This window comes from Drosophila ananassae, chromosome 3L (genome assembly GCF_017639315.1).
Source record: "Drosophila ananassae strain 14024-0371.13 chromosome 3L, ASM1763931v2, whole genome shotgun sequence".
Taxonomy (NCBI): domain Eukaryota; kingdom Metazoa; phylum Arthropoda; class Insecta; order Diptera; family Drosophilidae; genus Drosophila; species Drosophila ananassae.
Genome location: NC_057929.1, coordinates 18,028,232 through 18,047,958, shown reverse-complemented (window position 1 = coordinate 18,047,958; position 19,727 = coordinate 18,028,232). Strand labels below are relative to the sequence as shown.

General features: G+C 41.2%; 3 protein-coding genes across 10 annotated transcripts in view; 2 read left to right on the top strand and 1 right to left on the bottom strand.

Moving 5' to 3' along the window:
• The window catches only part of LOC6493961 (longitudinals lacking protein, isoforms F/I/K/T), a 65,605-nt gene extending 48,604 nt beyond the window's left edge, over positions 1 to 17,001 (top strand). Inside the window, exons 1-5 of one of the 8 annotated variants that reach the window (XM_044715790.1) lie at positions 11,639 to 12,288; positions 12,364 to 13,645; positions 13,920 to 13,955; positions 14,019 to 14,027; positions 14,538 to 17,001. In XM_044715790.1, coding sequence (XP_044571725.1) covers positions 13,483 to 13,645; positions 13,920 to 13,955; positions 14,019 to 14,027; positions 14,538 to 15,847 — 1,518 coding nt within the window. In that variant the 5' untranslated portion in view covers positions 11,639 to 12,288; positions 12,364 to 13,482 and the 3' untranslated portion in view covers positions 15,848 to 17,001. Of the gene's footprint in view, positions 1 to 350; positions 4,840 to 6,380; positions 7,889 to 8,068; positions 10,026 to 10,405; positions 10,899 to 11,139; positions 12,289 to 12,363; positions 13,646 to 13,919; positions 13,956 to 14,018; positions 14,028 to 14,537 lie in introns of those variants that run through there. The other 7 variants (XM_044715772.1, XM_044715783.1, XM_044715785.1 and 4 more) reach the window with 7 other exon arrangements.
• On the bottom strand, positions 16,963 to 18,318 carry LOC6496603 (peflin). Its single transcript, XM_001961198.4, has 4 exons — positions 18,174 to 18,318; positions 17,895 to 18,114; positions 17,572 to 17,715; positions 16,963 to 17,498 (listed from the first exon to the last, which is right to left on the bottom strand). Exons 1-4 carry the CDS (start codon positions 18,180 to 18,182, stop codon positions 17,272 to 17,274), a joined length of 600 nt encoding a protein of 199 aa, XP_001961234.1. The 5' UTR covers positions 18,183 to 18,318; the 3' UTR covers positions 16,963 to 17,271.
• Positions 18,319 to 18,339: 21 nt separating this feature from the next.
• Positions 18,340 to 19,496, top strand: LOC6493970 (translin). Its single transcript, XM_001961197.4, has 5 exons — positions 18,340 to 18,501; positions 18,552 to 18,639; positions 18,706 to 18,802; positions 18,865 to 18,980; positions 19,040 to 19,496. Exons 1-5 carry the CDS (start codon positions 18,427 to 18,429, stop codon positions 19,369 to 19,371), a joined length of 708 nt encoding a protein of 235 aa, XP_001961233.1. The 5' UTR covers positions 18,340 to 18,426; the 3' UTR covers positions 19,372 to 19,496.
• Positions 19,497 to 19,727: the final 231 nt, after the last annotated feature.

Here is a 19,727-nt window from a genome sequence, read left to right as displayed (position 1 = left end):
CCACACCACACACACCTGACACACACACACACACTCCAGCCACTCCACACACATCAGACACACACCACTCCAGATCAGTCCACTCCATAGCACCATCTATCACTAAAGCAACATTTTTAACTCAAAAGACTCAAAAGAAGTAAACAATTACTTAAACCCTAAACAATTACGGTAAAAACTTATATATTTCATTTATTTCCAGTTAGTATTAGGAACATTAAAATTTTTTATATTTAAAAAAAAAGTGATAAACAAAAGAGATAATCTCTTGAATCAACAAACTCTTCAAAAGTGATTTAAAATAATGATTTCTTATTTGTTTCTTTCGCATTCTAACCCGCCATCCACAGACTTTGGCCGCCTGTCCCCCGCCCGCGGCTACCAACTGCTGGGCATCAAGACGAGCCCCTACACGAGTCCCATCGGCACTCCCGGGCCGGGAGTCATCAAGTTGGAGCCGGGCACCGGCGGCCTGGAGGACCACAACGAGCACGAACTGCGGATGGACAGTGGCCGGGCCACTCCAACCCACGGCCCCTGGAAGGTCCCCAAGACCCAGCCGCGCCACGGGAACGGGGACAACGACGACGACGACAGCAACGACGAGGAGCCCTGCGACCTGCGCATGGACCTGACCAAGGCTCTGCTGGCGGCGGCCGCCCACGAAAGCGGGGCCGTCGCCCTAGCCCTGGGTCATCATACCCACCACTTATCGCAACCCCAACATCATCACCAGCAGCAGCCGTCGCAGCACTCCCTCAGTCGCGCCCGGCCGCACCTGATCTTTACGGGCGGAGCAGCCACTGGCCAGGACCCCTCGAGCAGTGCCGCTGCGGTGATTGTGGCTGCAGCGGCAGCTGGCCTGGCGGCCAACAATACAAGTGCCTCGGTAGCCGGAGCAGCTGGAGGTTCTGGAAGCATAACCGGAGGAGGTGCTTCAGGCGGTGCATCCACCTCGGCGGCAGCGGCGGCTGCAGCAGCAATGGCAGCAGCAGTCCCTGCAGGTTGGAGTGGAAGCGGAGGAGGAGTGTCCAGTGGCGGAGTGGGAGGGAACACTTCCTCCGGCGGTGGCGGCGGCGGCGGTGGAGGAGCCTATGCCTGCGACAGATGCGGCAACACCTATGCCCGGCCACACAGCCTCAACCGGCATGTGCGATTCGAGTGCGGGGTGGAGCCGAAGTTCGAGTGCCCCATTTGTCACAAGAAGTCAAAGCACAAACACAATCTCGTGCTGCACATGCGCACCCACCAACATCGATGATACAACAAATGCTGCAACGACGAAGGCCATCAAAAACCGAGACACCGACGACGGCGACGCCAGGCACTCCAGGAGCATCCGACCAATCCGACAGAGAAACGGGCTTGAATGAGGTTTGAGAATCGGACGGAGTGTAGCGGGTCAGTCAGGTCAGAGTCCCAAGTCCTAAACAAGAATCCAGAAATAATGAGAAAGTTCAGTCCAGTCCAGAGCGTGGTTTTATGTAATCTTTTCCAAATGATCTTGAAACATATAGTCGTTTTTTTAACACCCACATACAAGTTATCTATATAGAAGTATCAGCCTAAACGTAATACTAACGCGTAACTATTTGTATATACAAGCGGGAAATCTAACAAATTCTAATTTAATTCTAAACATTTATGTTTTTTTTTTTTGGCTCCCTTTTAAAGTTGAAAGTTAAAAAGTTGTTTGGAAATTGGCAAAGTCAGCGTCAGAGTCAGAGTCAGGAGGTGGAGGAACCAGGAGCGCGCGAGAGTTGAGTCTAGAGCGCCACCGCATGTTGCATGATATCTGTGTGTGTAAATCCTTAGGCAAACTCAATGATCTCAACGAATTTTTTTCTTGATTGTGGTGAAAATGTATGGGGAATATGATGGGGAAAATATATGCATTTTATTGTAGCAGCAGAGCCAACAAAACAGCAACAGCAACAGCAACAAAACAAAAAGTAACATTCACATAATTATAGTGTAATTTCTAGTGCAGGTCACTCTCGCGCGTTCTTCAAGGATAACGAAAACAAAAAATATAAAATAAAATGATATAATACAGTCAGAAGATAGGAGTCAGGAGTCAGAAGTCAGCAGTCTAGAGTCAAGAGTCAGAGATATATAATATATGTGTATATAGAGCTTAAGTTTAGACCCCAAATCGGAATTGGCAAGATCATGTGCAATATGAAACGGGCACCAGAGCAAATTATAGGAAGAAATCAGTCGTCAGTCGTCGTTCTTTACCTTTTCACGTTTCTAATTTCTAATTTCTAATTTTGTTCGTTTTTTATGTAATATGGTATAGTTAGAGATATTCACAAACTCACATCGTTCGAAAGTGAAGGTTGCTAAAACAAAAGTTTGCTTAGGAACGCACCCCAAAGGCCACCGGAATGCATGATAAAGGATAAAATATAAAAAAAAAAGGAAATATTATTATCCATATTATTAACCAATTATAGTTAGTAGTTACAACTCAACGATCTCTGTCTACTCTTTTTTCGAAAAACAAAAACGACAAAAAGCAAAACAATTTATTAATTTATCTTGTGCTCATTCCATGAACGTTTTTTTTTAAATTTAAATTATGTTTTAATTACGAACCACGATATGTGATAGCGGGAATTTTAATTTGACCAAAAATACCAAGGAGAATCAAAATTAGCGTGGCTTTGGGTTCAGGCGCCCCTACACAAGGCAAACGAACAGTTTGAGGAAAAACGAAAGGATAAACAACAAAACAAAGGAAAACTAAATCAGTTATTAATTATTTTTAAATAACATTAATCGTAAATCGTAAACTAAAGTGAGTGTGCGAGGCGGGGCGGGGCGAGGCGAGGAAGAGGTAGGATGGAAAGTTTCGGAGCGGAAGGAATTGGCAATGTTAACGGGTTGGGGGAACTCGCATCGAGTCACAGTCAGAAAAATAAATTGGTATGTGATATAAAGAATATAGTCCTCATTGTAATTAATCGTAATCCTAATTGTATATTTTTTCTTGTTAAAAATAATAATTTACAACACTTGTCAAAATTGAAGGCGCAACATGAAATGTTACACGAAGAAGTCTAGTTATGAAACGATATATAAATGGTATATATATAGGATATATATATTATTGATGAGCTTTTGTTTAACCCACATTCAGAGACACATGAAACACAAAACACGAATTAACGTTTTGATAATTGTTGGTATACAAAAAAAAAATAAAGTTAAAAAAGAGCTTAAATGTATAACAAACTTGCTTAGGTACTTCATAAAAAAATCAATTGTTGACAACTAAAAAAATCATTTAAAAAAAAAAACACATAATGGGGCGCATACCGTTGTTTGTTGTCAGTTTTCAAGTTTGTGCCACACAAAAAATGTGATAAAAAAAATATTTAAACAACAGGCAACAAATTGGCACAAATCCACACAAAATATGTACGAATAAAAAATTGTTTCAATTTTGCAAAGAAAACAAAAAAACAAAATTCTTATCGGTCAGTATTCGAATTAGGTGAGGAAATTTTAAATTTAAAAAATTTTAAATTTGTTGTACATTTAGAAAAAGAAAAACAAAAACAAAAAAGGAAAAAAACAAAATAACTCGATTGGCTAACTGCTTTTTGATCCATACATTTTATAATAAAGTATACTTTATAATCGCTTTCTTGCGCTAGTCAGTCTGTAGAAAGTTTGCTTATCATTTTGTTAGGCCTTAAATTTAAAATAACAATGTGCACTACACGAAATTCACATAAGTGTGTATCCGTTTTTTTTTTTATATAATCTGTAATAATCTAAACGCGATTTATTTAACCGTTTTTTTTCTAAGGTTGTGGTTCTTATTTATCTATACAAGTAATAATTTTAACTACCTTTCTAAGTGACTAAGTGAAACACATTTGATTTTTTGTTACAACAAGAGCAAAAACTATGCCTATTTTATAATTTATCAACAGCGCATGTGATGGACTCGAAGTGAACCAAAAATCTAAACGAAAATTGTATGAAAGTTGAAGACAAGATACCAGCAATTTCTTTGGTCCAAAAATGGCGATACTTTCGAGTCGTATAGTTAAAATTTAAAGGAAAGCATGTGATAAATTTCAATATAATTTGATTAACAAACAAATTTACTAACAAAAAACAATTAAGCCCACACCCCCACACACAAAATAAAACAACAGATAATTTACATACATATATGGATGGAAATGTATATCTATGTAAGTTTGAACTTGTTTTTTTTTTGGCGACCCAAGCTTAAAATAAAATATAAAGAAATATTTTTCGAGAAATTGTACTAACACAGAAGATAACTCTATTTCTACTAACATGTATCCTTATTAATTCTGTTAAATAAACAATATCAAAGATTTATAACACACCCCAAAAAACACACAAAATACACAAACATTAAAACAAAAAAAAAGTTGTAAACAAGGAGCTGTGAATGTAAAATTATATGTAACGAAAAATATCTAAGATATAGATACAACAAGCATACAAACATATAAAGGTATCGATGTGATTAATTGTGATTGAAATGAAATGAAGCGCAGATCAGATCGGATCGGATCGGATTGAAAAACGAGTAGATCGGAGCAGAAGCGGGTGGGCAATAGGTTGGGTATTGGACGTGAGAAAGGCTTTCTTTTCAAACACAAGCACACACACATAACACACAACACACAAACACAAAAAATAAAAATTGAAAAAAAAAATATACATATGTTTTTTAGGGAAATCTGATATTTATGTTTGATTTTTGTTTCGTTTTTGTTTCAATATTATTTCCGTTAAACAATAGCTGCAAGAACTAATCATAATTCAAATGGGGAATTAAACACACACAGCACACACGCCTACACAATAAAAACAAAAGTAAATCCTAGCCCTAAGTTAACAAAAATAAAAACAAAATATAAAAAAGAAAGTGAGATATGAATGTTGATTGCTGTTAACGCACGCTTCACGAATAGCTAATTAAAAAATGTTTAAAAATGAATGCAAAGCGCCGAAAAATAAATAAGAAACCGATTCGAGTTGAAATGTTTGTACCATATAGGTTGCGATACAACAAAAAAAATGTTTAAAAATCTGAAAAAAATTTATATTTATATAAAATTATATATGAATCACATTGCTTTTTGCACTGCAATCTAGATTAACAAATTGAACATAGACATCAAATATATATTTATGATGAGAGCGAGGAAGTAAACAAACATCTAACAAACAAACGACATTCAAAATGCCAGTTAGACTATGAAAAGTGTGCTTAAACCGATGTCAAATGAAACGACGAAATGTTAGAACGAATTCAGAGTAAATTTAATTATGTAATTTGTGTATAAAGCCGAGAAAACGCCTTAAACAACAATTTGTAAAACTATTTTAAATGTTAAAAGATTAAAACGATTTAATTGTTATAAGTAAACAGGCAAAACAAAAACCAACAAATAAAAACTAAAATTAAATATATATTAAAAATATATATACAGAAAAAAAAGTCAAAGGATTTAAATGCTGTTTTGAACTGATTTTCCCCCAAATCTCATCCTCATCAATTCATTCTCTTTGCAGGAATCCCCGAGCTCCCAGTAGTAATTGTGTTGATTTATGTTTTGAAAACTTTAAACTAACATAAATTTTTCTCTTTTTCTAGGTGGAAATGGAAATGGAAGATTCTATTAAGAAGACGGAAGAATCCTTGAGCGGAGAAACACCCTTCTTTCCCTCGGCACCGATCAATCTTTTTGTACAGAAAGTGAAATGAGCTTAGTTTTATATGCGAAACAAAAAACAAAAAATATATAAATGATAAACATACGTAATTTAATTTGCTGTATTGTTGTAGTTTCTGAAATTCACACCAACACCAACCCCACACTCCAATTGTGATTTATTATTCGTAACTCTTCATTCTTTTCGTTGTATATACATGATATGTGTTTAGCAAGGCTCTTGTCTGAACTCTAGAGAATGGCTTGAGTGGCTTTTGTTTCTGTGGTGCATAAATGTAACTCTTCTGGGGATTGTGTCATCAAAACCAAACCAACTCATCACCATAAATCCAAAAAAAAAAACACCTCATCAATCGCTGCTAAAAACTTCACCAACAAGAACCAAACTTCAAACTCGCCACTCAACAACCCAAGCTCACCAACTCAACAACAACATCCATCATCAGCGTTTCGCGATTCTCGGGTATTAGAAACAAACACACTAAGTTTTATACATTCTTCATTTTAAAACATTTTATTTTATATTGTTTAAGTTAGTGTCTGCTTAGTTATTGAATCACTATTAATTTATCCTTTGGTTTTTTATCTCCTCCCCTCTCTTTTTTTGTTCTGTTCTTGTTGTGTCCTTGTGGGTGTGTTGACCAGCAGACATCTACCCCATCCTGGGCAGCCTCCTGGGGGTGGACACCTCGACGACGAGCGGCGGCAATGCCAGTGCCAATGCCAGCGACGAATTCTACGGCTACAATCTCACCAACAACAACAACAACAATAACAACAGTGGTAACAGTTCTGGCCAGGTGAACACCACCACGTCCGGGAGCGGCCAGCAGAGCAACAACGTCCGTGGCGGACCAAATTCCAGTGCCGGAGGAGGACTCTCCCGGGACTCGTTCATGCAGTGCAAGCACTGCAGTCGCTACTACAAGTCGCACCAAAAGCTGCAGGAGCACGTGCGGAAGTACTGTCTCAAGCAGAAGAAGTACAAGTGCGTGTCCTGCGAGTACCGCTCCCGGCGCAAGGACCACGTCCTGCGGCACGCCAAGCGCAAGCACTGCATGCTGTACGAGCAGTCCAAGGACGACGAGGAGAGCCTGTATGTGATACGCAACGAGGATAACCTGAGCAACGACGAGGAGGACGTTGATCCAGACGACGCCGAGGAGAGGGCATCGGTGGCATGGTCCGAGATGTGGCCGCCGCCGGACCTGACCATCACGGCGGTGCCGGTCTACAAGGAGAGCGACGAAGACGACGACGACTACGACGAGGATGGCTAGGAGTCCAGGAATCAATCAGGCGGGAAGAGAGAAATATATTCGAGAGGCGTAATGTGAAATGTTTACCAAATGAATAATGACAATAGTTGCTTGTCCAAAAGTAGTAGCTACCTCCAATCAGTCTAGCGACCAATCAAACCATCAACCAATAAGTCAATCTATCAACCAACCGAATCCTTCCGAGTCCTACCAACTTCTGTGGCAATAGCTGGTCCACATTCCTGCACAAATTACTTAAAAAGCGTGTTTTTTTTTTAAACTTTTCATTTTAAATTTGTCTATGAGCGCATTCCGTTTTGAAATATTATCTTCGTTTTTTTGAATTCTTTTGTATTTGATGTTTGAGTTTTACTTTAAAATATACATATTTTAGAAGCCTTGGTCCAAGACCATCTTATTTATACGTACATACAGATTTAATGAGAAACTTAAATGTATAGTTTAACTGGTACTGGTACTCCATGTACTACCTGTACTAATTGTGGTTGGTGTTCTCAAAAAACTCAAATATTCTTGCCAACATTTAGGGCTTCGCCAAGCAAAGCAAAGCAATCAAAGACTTAAAGCGCCATTAGTTTGCCACGATTTCAAGCACACATACTATACTGTACAGTGTACACTACACTTCATGCATATATATTCCTCAGTTATAATTTTTAAAATCTGCATAGAGAAAAAAGAAGAGAAATACGAGTACGATAATAATTATATAATAATATAATACGCCCGTAAAATATCTAGTTATAGTTATTGGTGTTCTACGAAGCAAAGCAAGAGTAATGCAAGAATTTGTGTACATTTTTTTATACATACCTACTGTAATCGCAAGGAATTAAGAATAAAGCGTACGAATCATATAATACCAGTCTAAAATCTCAAGAAAATTATATCAGTTCCAAACCCATTACACCCAGAACCCTCAAATTGGACGGCCTTGCAGTTTACACACACAAACCCACACTTAATGCTTAAAAAGTAAATATTACTACAGAACTATTACGTACAAGATTTATTAAAAGCCTTTATAATTTTTCTTCCAATCTGAAATTTTAGATGGCTACTGGACCATTCTGGAAACGGTGCCCTACTCCATTGCCAACGCTACTCCGAATCAGTCCCTCAGCTCTGCTCCAACGCTGAGCAATGGTGGCTCCGGATTGCTGACAGGAGCCACCGTGGTGGTTGAACTTCCGCCCGACGATCTGGGCAATCCGGTGGGCAACATCCAGTACACCATACCGGCTCTGACCAAGAACGCCACAACGAATACGAACACCACCAGTCTGCTGCACAAGCCACAGGCCACCACCATACAGATTGTGAAGCAACAAACGCATCCGACGGCGCCACGTCAGCAGCTGACCATCCAGCACACCCAGCCCCAGCCACACCCTCCGGCCAGACAGGAGTACATCAAGATAGACACCTCCCGGCTGGAGGACAAGATGCTGCTCCGCGATGTGATGCAATACGGGGCCTCCAGTATTGCCATGGCGCCGCACAGCACCCACAGTAACAATGTGGTCACAAGTGCAACCACCGCCACAGTGGTCACCAACCACCATCACCACGGGACGGGCTTGCTCCTCACCGATGCCGATGAGGCTGAGAGGGAACTGGAACTGGCGGCCATGAAGGGGGATGACGATCATCACCAACATCACCACCAGGAGGAGGAGGAGGACCACCTGCTCGACGAGGAGGGCTACGTGGTGGAGAAGCTGCAGCCGGACAAGCTGTACTCTCTGGAGGGCCATAACCTACACCACACCACCACCATCAGCTCGGCCAGCACCACCACCATGACCCTGCAGCAAGTCTCCAGCGGCGAGTATCCACTGGACGAGAGCAAGTACGCCTGCAACGTCTGCGGCAAGACGTACAAAATCAAGGGCTCCCTAAAGCGCCACAAGAACTACGAGTGCGGGGTGGAGCCCAACCTGAAGTGTCCCCATTGTCCGCACAAGTGCAAGTACAAGTCGGATCTGCGAAAGCACATGAACCAGAAGCACGCCGACTCCGGGGACTCCATCCTAAGCCACTAGGACTAGCGAATGGAGTAGCGAATGTAGTCTCATCTAAACACTTGTTGTTGTGAGTTAAAATAATGTGTGATGACCTCAAATCTTACTCGATGTATTCAATTACCAGGGTGACCACAGAGTTTCCCAGAGACTTTTTTCTTAAAAGAGTTTTTGTTAAAGAGCTCCCCTAGTTATTTTTCTTATTGCTACTAATCCTAATCTGGAAGTATCTTTTTACTTCAGCGTTTCTTTTTACAATTTTTGGTTAAAGTAACCCTTTTAAACCCAATTTTTACTGAGAGAAATAAGTCTACGATTTTAGAAAAATTATTAAAAATGTGGAAACTATTTGAAGACCTTTAGTTACAAAAATTTTAAGCTATATTAGAAATGGTTTTTATATTAGTTTGGACCATGAAAGTATCCTATTTGTGACTTCCTTAGTTGACAAAATAATAACAATTAAATTTAGAACTTATGTACACTTTATAATAATTTAAAAAAATATTAAAACCGGCCCAAAACCTTATCAGAACAAAGGCTAGTTAATAAAGTTTAGAGTATTCTCCGTGAAACATTATTTAGTTGCAATTTAAATAGGCCAAAATGAAATATTTTGTATTGAAAAATCTCTGGGATCATCTGTGCAGGCCGAGGGCTAGTTCGTAAACTGTTTGTAATATATAGCCAAAGTTATGATCTCAAAGTGTAATCTAAAACCCATTAGGCTAAGAATTTCGAAACACAAACCGTCAAGTCAAGTTCTAGTTGAATTGCTCAAAGAATATAGTTACCAAATAAAAACTAATAAACAGTAGAATCAAATTTATGAATCCGCTCAAAGTCAAGTGTAAGATTAAGTATTTTAAACTCAACCATTACCTAGAGACGTTTTAAAAGACCTACAACCCAAAATCATTGCGTATCTACCATGTATATGAATCAAGTACTATAAATACGAAATAAATAAATGTTTACAATTGAAACGAAAGGGGAGAGTTATTGAGTCGTTTTTGGCAAAAACCGATAAAAGACAACAACTAATATGCTTCTCTTTTTCTAGGAAACCCACTGGAGAGGATGACGGAGGACTAGAAGCTGGAGATTGGAGCCCATGGACTGGCGCCAAGAAAAAGGTCTATACATTTGCATTGCACTCGCCTAGAACTTAAGTAGTCCAATCATTATCAGCCAATAAAAATGTCAAACTGAAACGATGCTGTTGTATTTCATCCTCCATGCTCTCACCTCAGAACAAACTAGACCCAATCGAGAATAACTTAGTGTATTTTGTGTGACTAGCCCCGCTGTATGGAATGGCCTAAACCAAAGCTGTTTTTGTTTCTGTTTCTCCGTCTGCCTCCAGATTTTGTGCGCCACGGCCCCAAGAACCAGCTGCTGTGCCAGTGCGGACGCTACTACAACACCATGAGCCGCCTGATGCTGCACCAGCGAGAGGAGTGCCAGGACTTCAAGCGTTTCCAGTGCGACTACTGCCTCAAGTGGTTCAAGCGGCGCTCCCACCTCAACCGCCACAAGAAGCTCCACGACGCCGAGCTTCTCCTGGAGCCGGTGCACAAGCAGTCATCCAAGACATCGAAGCGGAAGAGCTCCACCCACTCCGCATTGGCCGCGAACGAGGATGAGCCGATGGAGTCCGCCATGGCATCAGAATCCGATCTTGAGCCCCTGTTTCTCTACACGCCGGAGATCAAAGTGGAGCACGAAGAAACAGAATTCATTTAAGTTTTGTTAATTTAAAAATACACAAATATTTATACTTAGACCAGTTCTCGTTGATGCCAAAAAAAGAAATGCCAAAAGATATTGATTTTGTAAATAAATAGAAAAAAGCCAGAGAGAGTCTTGTCCTATTCAAATCCTGAAGTCTTAGTTTTTAATTTAATCTTACAATTTATTAATATTCCACCTTTTTTTCGTTTAATCTAAGTTTCAATTTGTAAATATGTGCGGATGTTTGGACGTGAATGTGCTCTGTTGGATGATTAGTCTTAAATTTCATTTCATTCCGCTTTTTGTTTCGTCCTTTATGATTTTGAATTTTTATTTTGATTTTCCATGACTTTTCTCTCGTTGCAGTGACCAGCTCCGCCGCTCCAAGAAAGTACAACCTGCGGACGCAGGATTCTGCATCCGAGTATCCTAGCATTTCCAGGCCTAGGACCAGAAGGTCCGGCGAAGGTTCGGAGCCAAAGAGCGAGAACGAGGAGCCTGCGGCGGACAACGGCAGTGCCAAGGGCTCCAAGAAGAGCACCGCTCCGGCCACGTCGGACGCCATGATTGCCCTCCAGCAGCTGGCTTCCATCTCAACGGCCCGTTCGCTTCAGCACCTCGTTCAGAACATGGGCGGCATCATGGACACCAATAGCCTCATTATTGGCCCGAAACTGCCGCGCCAGAGCTCAAAACGATCGCCGACCTACGAGTCCAACCGATGTCCTTTGTGCGCCAGGGTCTATCGGTCCCAGGCCTTCCTCAACGAGCACATGCGCAAGGAGCACTCGGTGCTCATCTAAACCCATGACTAGGATATGCCCATCTTCAAACCGATTTCACTTTAATTTGATGGAACATGAATAATCTTTAAAATATCCTATTTTTAAAAATAAAAAAATCTATGAAATAATGCCAAATAGTCAGCTCACCAAGCGCTTCAAGATATATCGGAGGAACTTTTTTAAAAAATCTTCTAAAATGTATAACGAACAGCACAAGATATATTAATTAACTTAGCTTACACAATTCCATCAAAATTAATTTGGATAAAGAATAGTAGGAGAAATTCTTGTCGCCCATAAAAGAAATATTACCAAATTGAAATGAAGAGACCAAAAATCAATTAGAATTCTTTCTAAAATTACCATTTAGATAATAGTCTTACAAATATTAACCCAAAACACACACTTATAGGTAGAATCGCCAAGGGCTTTAAAGAGAGAATATTAAGAACTTTAGATAATAAGTTTGCAAAGCATTTAGTTGCCTTGAAATGATTTTTCAAAATATTTTTGATAGCTATGATAGATTAAATACTTTAGGAGGTCTAACAGATACAACATGGTCCAATCTAAGAAGTTTTTATACATATTTCTAATAAACGGATAATAAATATAACACTATTTAAACTTGTTTTTGGAGATAAGGAATGATTTTATTTGATAAATTAATTTGTTTTGCGGTTTTTTTGTTTTCTAAAGATATCTATGGAGCAGTTTAAACCTTGACAAGGTTAGTATTTTTCTGTTTATTAGCTTTTTATTTATTTAACATTTTTCTTTCCTTTTTCTTTTGTTTTATTTTCAGTTAATCGTAATTGGCAAACATATTTCAGACAAAAGGATGGCTGGGAGATACAAGGGCAGGCAAGTACATAGAAATTGCATTTGGATTTGGGATTTCCAACGAGTAGATAGCAATGAGAGGATGCCAAAAAGAACTCATAATAATCCTTTAACCAAACAGGTTTTGATAACAATGGTTGCTGATCGAATTCAAGAGCAAAGTGCCCATGCAGTGGGAGAAGGATACAACCACTCCGTAGGGATTCGGCCAGCCACAAGCTAGCTGTACTCACGGCTGTACTCGGGATGTATCTCTCGGATACGCTCTCCGCAACGAATGTATCTCGCCCACACAAATGCATTTTTGGAAAACATTTGCGCACACATAAATCAGGATGGCTGAGTTTTTCTAAAAATAAGTTTTCCTTTTTCCACGACCCTTTTGCCTGGCTGCCTGCTTTGTGTATCCAGTGTCTGGCCAGTCCTGCCGCCGTATCCTGTATCTGTGTGTGCCAGACAACGGCTTTTGCAGTCGGGCTTCCCACGTGATCTTTCCCGAATTTTCCTTTTTTTGCCTGCCTGCCTATCGGTCTCCCTTTTGGGCTTTACCTTCGCAAAGCCTGGCCTGAAAAGGACACAAAACACACAAGTTCCTAGGTCTGGTATTCAAGCTGTTGTCGGGCCATTCCGGGAATTTCGTCGGATAGTTTTGTGTATTTAGAGAGAATGCTGGAGACGCGGAAAATGAGCAGCTCTCTGCTCGCTTAGTAGATACATTTTGGAGATACGAGCGCCGACTAGCCGCCCTTAACTTTTCCACTTTGCTGACCTTGAACATCCAACAGATGCATCTGGTGTGCCGTCGCAGTCCCCATAATCCAAACATGGAAAACACCACCGGAAGCTGGGCGTAAACATAAACACGATCATTAGGTTATATGTATCTACGCTTTGGAAATACCCCGCTCTCTTCGTCTCTCACTCTCTCCATAAGTGGGAGAAAGTTTTCCTCGCTCGGAAAATGGAAAAGGAGACCAACAACAACAACTGTTGAGTTAGGTAGAAAAACCCAAAAATAAATCAAGGATCCGGTACGACCGAAAAGCAGGCAGGCTCTACACTTGCTGCGCAACAGATACAGATGCATTTACATTTACAGATACAGATACAGATACATACGAAGTCCGAGATATACCTAAGAGGGAGAGAGATAGGTGAAATTATCCATTGCAGCTGCGTTAGGGACTCGACGGATTTAGGACTCGGCTTCGTGCTTGGATTGAAAATAGAAAAATTGAATATTTGTAAGCTGGGACTAGTAGTGCAGTTTCGATTGTGTTGCCGTGTGGACGCTTTTCTTGGCTGGTGCAGTGCGTGGGTGAAAATGCAAATTGAAAAGCAGCAGAAAGCTGGCAAAGCTTGAAAGTGCTTTAATTAAATGTTGATTAAAATAAAAGCCTAGCCAGTGACTAAAAAGCTTTAAATAAAACCAGCTAAGAGAGCCTAAACACGCCAACGAGAACTGCACTAAACAATATCTTTTAAAAAATAATTAATCCTGTTTTTTGTAATTCACAGGTGCCCTGCAGAAACATCTAGATACTTTAGACAAGAGTACTATCTTCAAGAAAATTGATTGAAAACCAACCCGCTAACCTATTCTTCTCTGTCTTCTAGATTCTTCAGGTAATGAGTTACAATTTAAAAATGGTTTCGGTTTCCCACAAACGCACTCACCACATAAAAAACCACCAACACATCATCATGCCACAACATCATCATCCATCATCTCCACAAAAAAAAGTGTTTTTATTTTATGCAAGAAAAAAATATAAAAAAAATGAATAAATAAAAAATAGTGTGATTACCAAATTAATAAAACTTATATTATGTGTTTTTTTGTTTTGTTTATTTAAAAAAATGTACTTGTGTTTAATGTTTAAACTATTTTGTTGTTTATTTTTAGTATTTTTTGAACTTTAGTTAATTGCATGCTTATTTTTCCTAATAATTTTCTAACATTATTTTTTAATTTTTAACCCAGCAATCCGAGAACTTTCACTTGCTTTTTCATTTGCTCACAGATCCATCTAATCGTTCGACAAAGCTCAGACCGAAGGAACTTCAGATTCTTGAAGAAAGAGGCAATTAGTTTTTGTGACTAAAATTAATCAACGACTATGTTTCCGTTTCCAGATCTAAGCAGGAAAGAGAACACGGCCCCCGATGTGGCCACTTTCCAGCGCAGCATCCTCAACGGCAAGCAGCGAGATGAGCACAAGATCCAGTTGCCCGGGTCCCGGCGCAAGCGCTTGTCCGTATCCGAGGTATCCGACATGCTCTTCGAGTTCTACAAGTCCAAGTCGGCCAAGGTGCCCAAGCCGGATCAGGCCGAAATGGGCGGTGGCGGTAAGTACGGCCAGGTGTCGCCTACTTCCGGGGAGATTCTGGAGCCCTCCGCCGTGGCTGCCATCGCGGTTTATGGCTCCGCCTCCGAGACGGCCTCAAAAAACTTGAATGCTGATGAAATGATGCGGACACAGGGTGCAGCCGCTGGCACCGCCGCCTCATTTCATCCAAGGCTCAAATACCCGATGAACGCAGCGGCGGCGACGGCATCTCCCGTTTCCGGGATAACAGCCATACCCACCTCGGTACTGGTGGCCAATACTGCCGTGGCAGCAGCCCAACCCCCGGTGGTGCCAGCCCAAAAGCCTCAGGCGGCCGTCATTGCCGAGGCCCTGATGCGGAACGGCCTGCACAGCTTCCAGCAGCAGTTGCGCGTCCAAGAGATCCTCCGCCAACAGACCCCCCATCGTCGCATCAAGGAGGAGCGCGATGGCGGAGTGGCCAGCGATATAACACCCACGAAAATACTGGAGAACCTGCTAAGAAAGCAACAGGAACGCGATCTCCGCAATTCGGAGTGCGAGAACGAGCCAGGTTCCTCGACGGAGGACGAGGATGATGGCCGCTTCCATGCCTTCGACGATATTCACCTGATGGATCAGAGTGCCGGCGGTGGCGGCAAATTCGGCCATAACTCAATGGGCGGCATGTTCAGTGCCAGTAACCATGGCGGATCAGCCAACTCCATACTCGAGGCGCAGGCCCAGGCCTTCCGCAATCTGGAGTTCTCCCTGAGCGACTACGGAGGCAGCAGCAGCAATGGCAGCACCACCAGTCCCAACGGCATCGGACTGGACGGAGAACCGGTGTACGAGTGTCGTCACTGCGGCAAGAAGTACCGCTGGAAGTCGACACTGCGCCGGCACGAGAACGTGGAGTGCGGCGGCAAGGAGCCGGCCCACCAGTGCCCCTACTGCCCCTACAAGTCCAAGCAGAGGGGCAACCTGGGGGTGCACGTCCGCAAGCACCACACCGATCTACCGCAGTTGCCCAGCAAGAGGCGCTCCAAGTACTCCATGAAGTGCGACACTACCATGAGCGGCGGATCCTTGTCGGACGACTCGCAGGGCAAGCTGATCATCGACTGCAATAAGTGAGAGCCGGACAACATGGCACTCTGGACTCGATACCAAATATCATAAACTTTTTATGGCGACCGCGTGAAGCTTCCATTTAATTTTAAATTCTCATAAAAAACATCGAAAAACTGGAGAGATCTTTAATTTGTCAATTTATAATTATTATTTCTTGTCATTCATGTGTCATCCCAAATATTTAATGTTTATTTCGTAATAATTTATGTATTCTAAGCAATTGTAAACCAATCTAATCAAGCAAAAAATCAAACTAGTTTTAAGGCCATGAGCGAGATCAGCTAACGTGGAATTTATTTTACAATCGAAAGCAAAACCATTTATTCGTCGACCTTGATCGACCTTGATATTGTGAGCCAGACAATTAATATTTTTTATACACGATTTTATAATTATAGGACTTTTTTGCCGCAATTCTTGAGAAAGACTCATATTTTTGTTTTTATAAGCTATATATAAAACTAAGAAATCATTGTGTCCAGGAAAGTATTAAGTTAGCACTCCTGGCCAATGCCGAGACATTTTCCAGCTTCTTGCCCCCAGAAAGCGCTTATCCGCCAATTTTACGATCTCTTAACTTGGCTAGAACAAGCTCTCAAAGAAATCCACCCCAATTTCGATCTCCTGAATCGATGACATTTACACGACTGAATTTTAGTTAAGGTTGAGATTATTTTCGATATTATTATTTGCAAAAGAAACAAAAATATTCCTCCCCCGAAGACATTCGTTTCATATACTTATGGACCTTAAGACTGACTTATGTATCTTACAAATTATACACCTATGACCAAAAAATATTGGAGCACCATACGATTCCCAAACCAAAAAACCAAAACTTATTACGCCTAATGTTTTATATGATATTGATGTTTGTATTTTAGCCGATAAGCTTCTGTGCCGTCACATGTGTATCGCCCACCATGAATTTACGATTGTATACTTAAGATGATTATAATTCCTATATATCTGCATATCAAAAGCCCACTTAACCGATGAAAAGGGGCGAAACGATTACCAGGAACTCTGTAGGGCAGTGTGACTGCTGAATTAAGACACGATTTTTACAATTAATATTTCTTTTACAATGTTTATACTTTAAATAAAACACGATTATATTTTTACTTTTAAATTACAATATATGAGTGTATACTTTATTTTTAGGCGCAAGACACTTTGTACTATATGATGTAGTCGAACTGCGTTAACAAATACTTTTGAAATTAGATTCTGATAGTGAAGAGGAGGGAGATTGCCATATGACTGATTAAAGAAGTATGCATTTCGTATTTCGTAAAAGCTATCAAACACCGTACAATTTTAAAAATGCTCCACAAACGGAATTACACTTTAAAATACACTGAGAGCTCTGGTCTGTGCAAGAGTGTGGATACCCCTTGGAGTAGTTGCCGAGTAGTGGTTTCAGTTTAGTAAGAGCAACCAATGGCCACGGTCAAGAAGTCCTCGAAGCCAATGGTAATCGTTCCATTCTGCTGGGTGTCTCGCTGCCGGAAGGCCTCCGTAAAGCGTTGGATCTGCACGCAGAGCACTATGAACTGATCCACGGAAATCTCCTTGTGGGTCTGAGGATCGCTCTTCTTCACCAAGAAGCCAATAAACTCTGGAGTGAAGCGGAAACCCATTTGGGTGAAGGCTATGGGGAAATTATATATTTTGCATTCGTTAATAACATGATAGATAGAAAGGTGATCTACTGGTTAACTTACCCTGGGTCAGCTCATGCTCTTCGATGTGTCCCGAGTTGTCCTGATCGTAGGTCTTGAAGACCTGCAGCCACTGGTTGATGTAGTTGTATAGCTTCTCAAACTCATAGACATCAATGGTGCCGCTGGCGTCGGCGTCAAACATACCTGTGAATCAAAGGTAGCGATAAAACACATCACATAAACTTAGAGTAAACATAGATAGTGCGCCCCAGGTGATCTAAACAAACAGCCATGTGTGAGCCATTTAAATTTGTACCCGAAAACTGGCAGCACGGAAGTAATGAAAAGTCCCTGCCCACTGACGTCACAGTTGTTTCGCTTACTTATCATAAGTTTGCAGGCGTTGTCCGAGAAGTGGTCCCCACGCCCATTGACGAGAGCAGCCTGCAGCTCCGAGGAGTTGATTTTTCCGGATCGATCGCGATCCACCATGGCGAACCATTGCTGCGCCTGGGGAGACACCTGGGCGTTCTGGGGCGGAAAGGCTCCGGGCGGAGCGGCATAGCCTCCGCCGGGTTGAGCATACGGATTATAACCTTGTCCCTGAAGGAGAAATATGTTATATTCATGAAGGAATCAGTTTTTTATATTTTATTACTCACATACGACATTTCGTCACGAGTTGGTTTATTTCTAATTGGAGTCTGATTGACTAAACAAAATTAACCCAGCTAGTGATGGTAGCTGACTAGAGCTGAGTGAGCTGGAGGTCAATTTCGTGACACGAGATGTTGGCTATGTCTCCTCCACAGTATTAACCAACACTGACTGCGAAAAATCGACTGCAATCGTTTGGCGCGCATCTCTAGACCGGCATAAACAAGCGGAAACTGAAAAGACTATTTATTTATCATCATGTCGAATTTCGTAAACATGGAGCTTTTTTCCAACTACCAAAAGTACATAGACAACGAGCAGGAGCTGCGGGAGGTATGTGAACACCAAATCCATGAAACAAGATATTAATCGTGTACTTTCAGAACATTCGCATTGTTGTGCGCGAAATCGAACATCTTGCCAAGGAAGCGCAAATCAAACTACAGGTAATCCACAGCGATTTGAGTCAAAGTAAGTGGTTGTTTGTCAAAATAAGTTTATTCACTTGGTATTAAATGAAATTATTTAAAAACGCAGTTAGTGGCGCATGTGGTTTGGCCCGCAAACAGGTTGAAGCCTGTGCCGAAAAGTACAAGAAATTGGCCGATTTGGTGCCACCTGGTCAGTACTACCGGTGAGTCAGAAACTACAGACAATAGTTACTCTCGTGGGTGTCTAATGCTCCACTTTCTACAGATACTCCGACCACTGGACGTACATCACCCAGCGCTTGATATTTATCATTGCTTTGGTTATTTACTTGGAGGCGGGATTTTTGGTTACGCGCGAAACTGTCGCCGAAATGCTTGGTTGTAAGTGGGGAGTTGACTTAATATTTTTCCAAAATCTATTAACTGATTTGTTTCAACAGTAAAAACCAACCACGCTGATGGCTTCCACCTGGATGTCGAGGATTATTTGCTGGGCATACTGCAGTTGGCTTCGGAGCTCTCTCGGTTCGCCACCAATTCGGTGACCATGGGTGACTACGAGCGCCCTCTGAACATTTCCCACTTCATTGGGGACCTGAACACGGGCTTTCGTCTGTTGAATCTGAAGAACGACGGCCTGCGCAAGCGTTTCGATGCCCTGAAGTACGACGTCAAAAAGATCGAGGAAGTTGTCTACGATGTCAGCATACGCGGTCTGTCTAGTAAGGAGAAGGAAGCACAGGATGAACCGGCAGTGCCGGCATCTGAATAGTGCACTGGCTTAGAATAAGGCGACCGTTTAATTAAGAACTTAGTTTTGGTATATGAAGTATGAGTTCCATTTAAAAAAACCATTTTATATTCATAAAAATATATCTCAAGAATATCTCAGTAACATTCCATTATATATTGTGGTAGTCTTTATAAACCGAGTAACTGACCTATATTTTATGATAATATTGCATTATGTAAAGCAAGTGCAACTCGATGACCCAACTTGGCTATTCACCGAGAAATTACCAATTCGATTGAGGCAACGCTTCAAACTCAAATTTATTATCCGTAAAAGTCATTTTTGAAGCAAAAGTTTAAGTTTCAGAGATTGCCTAACCAATATTTACTTATTTT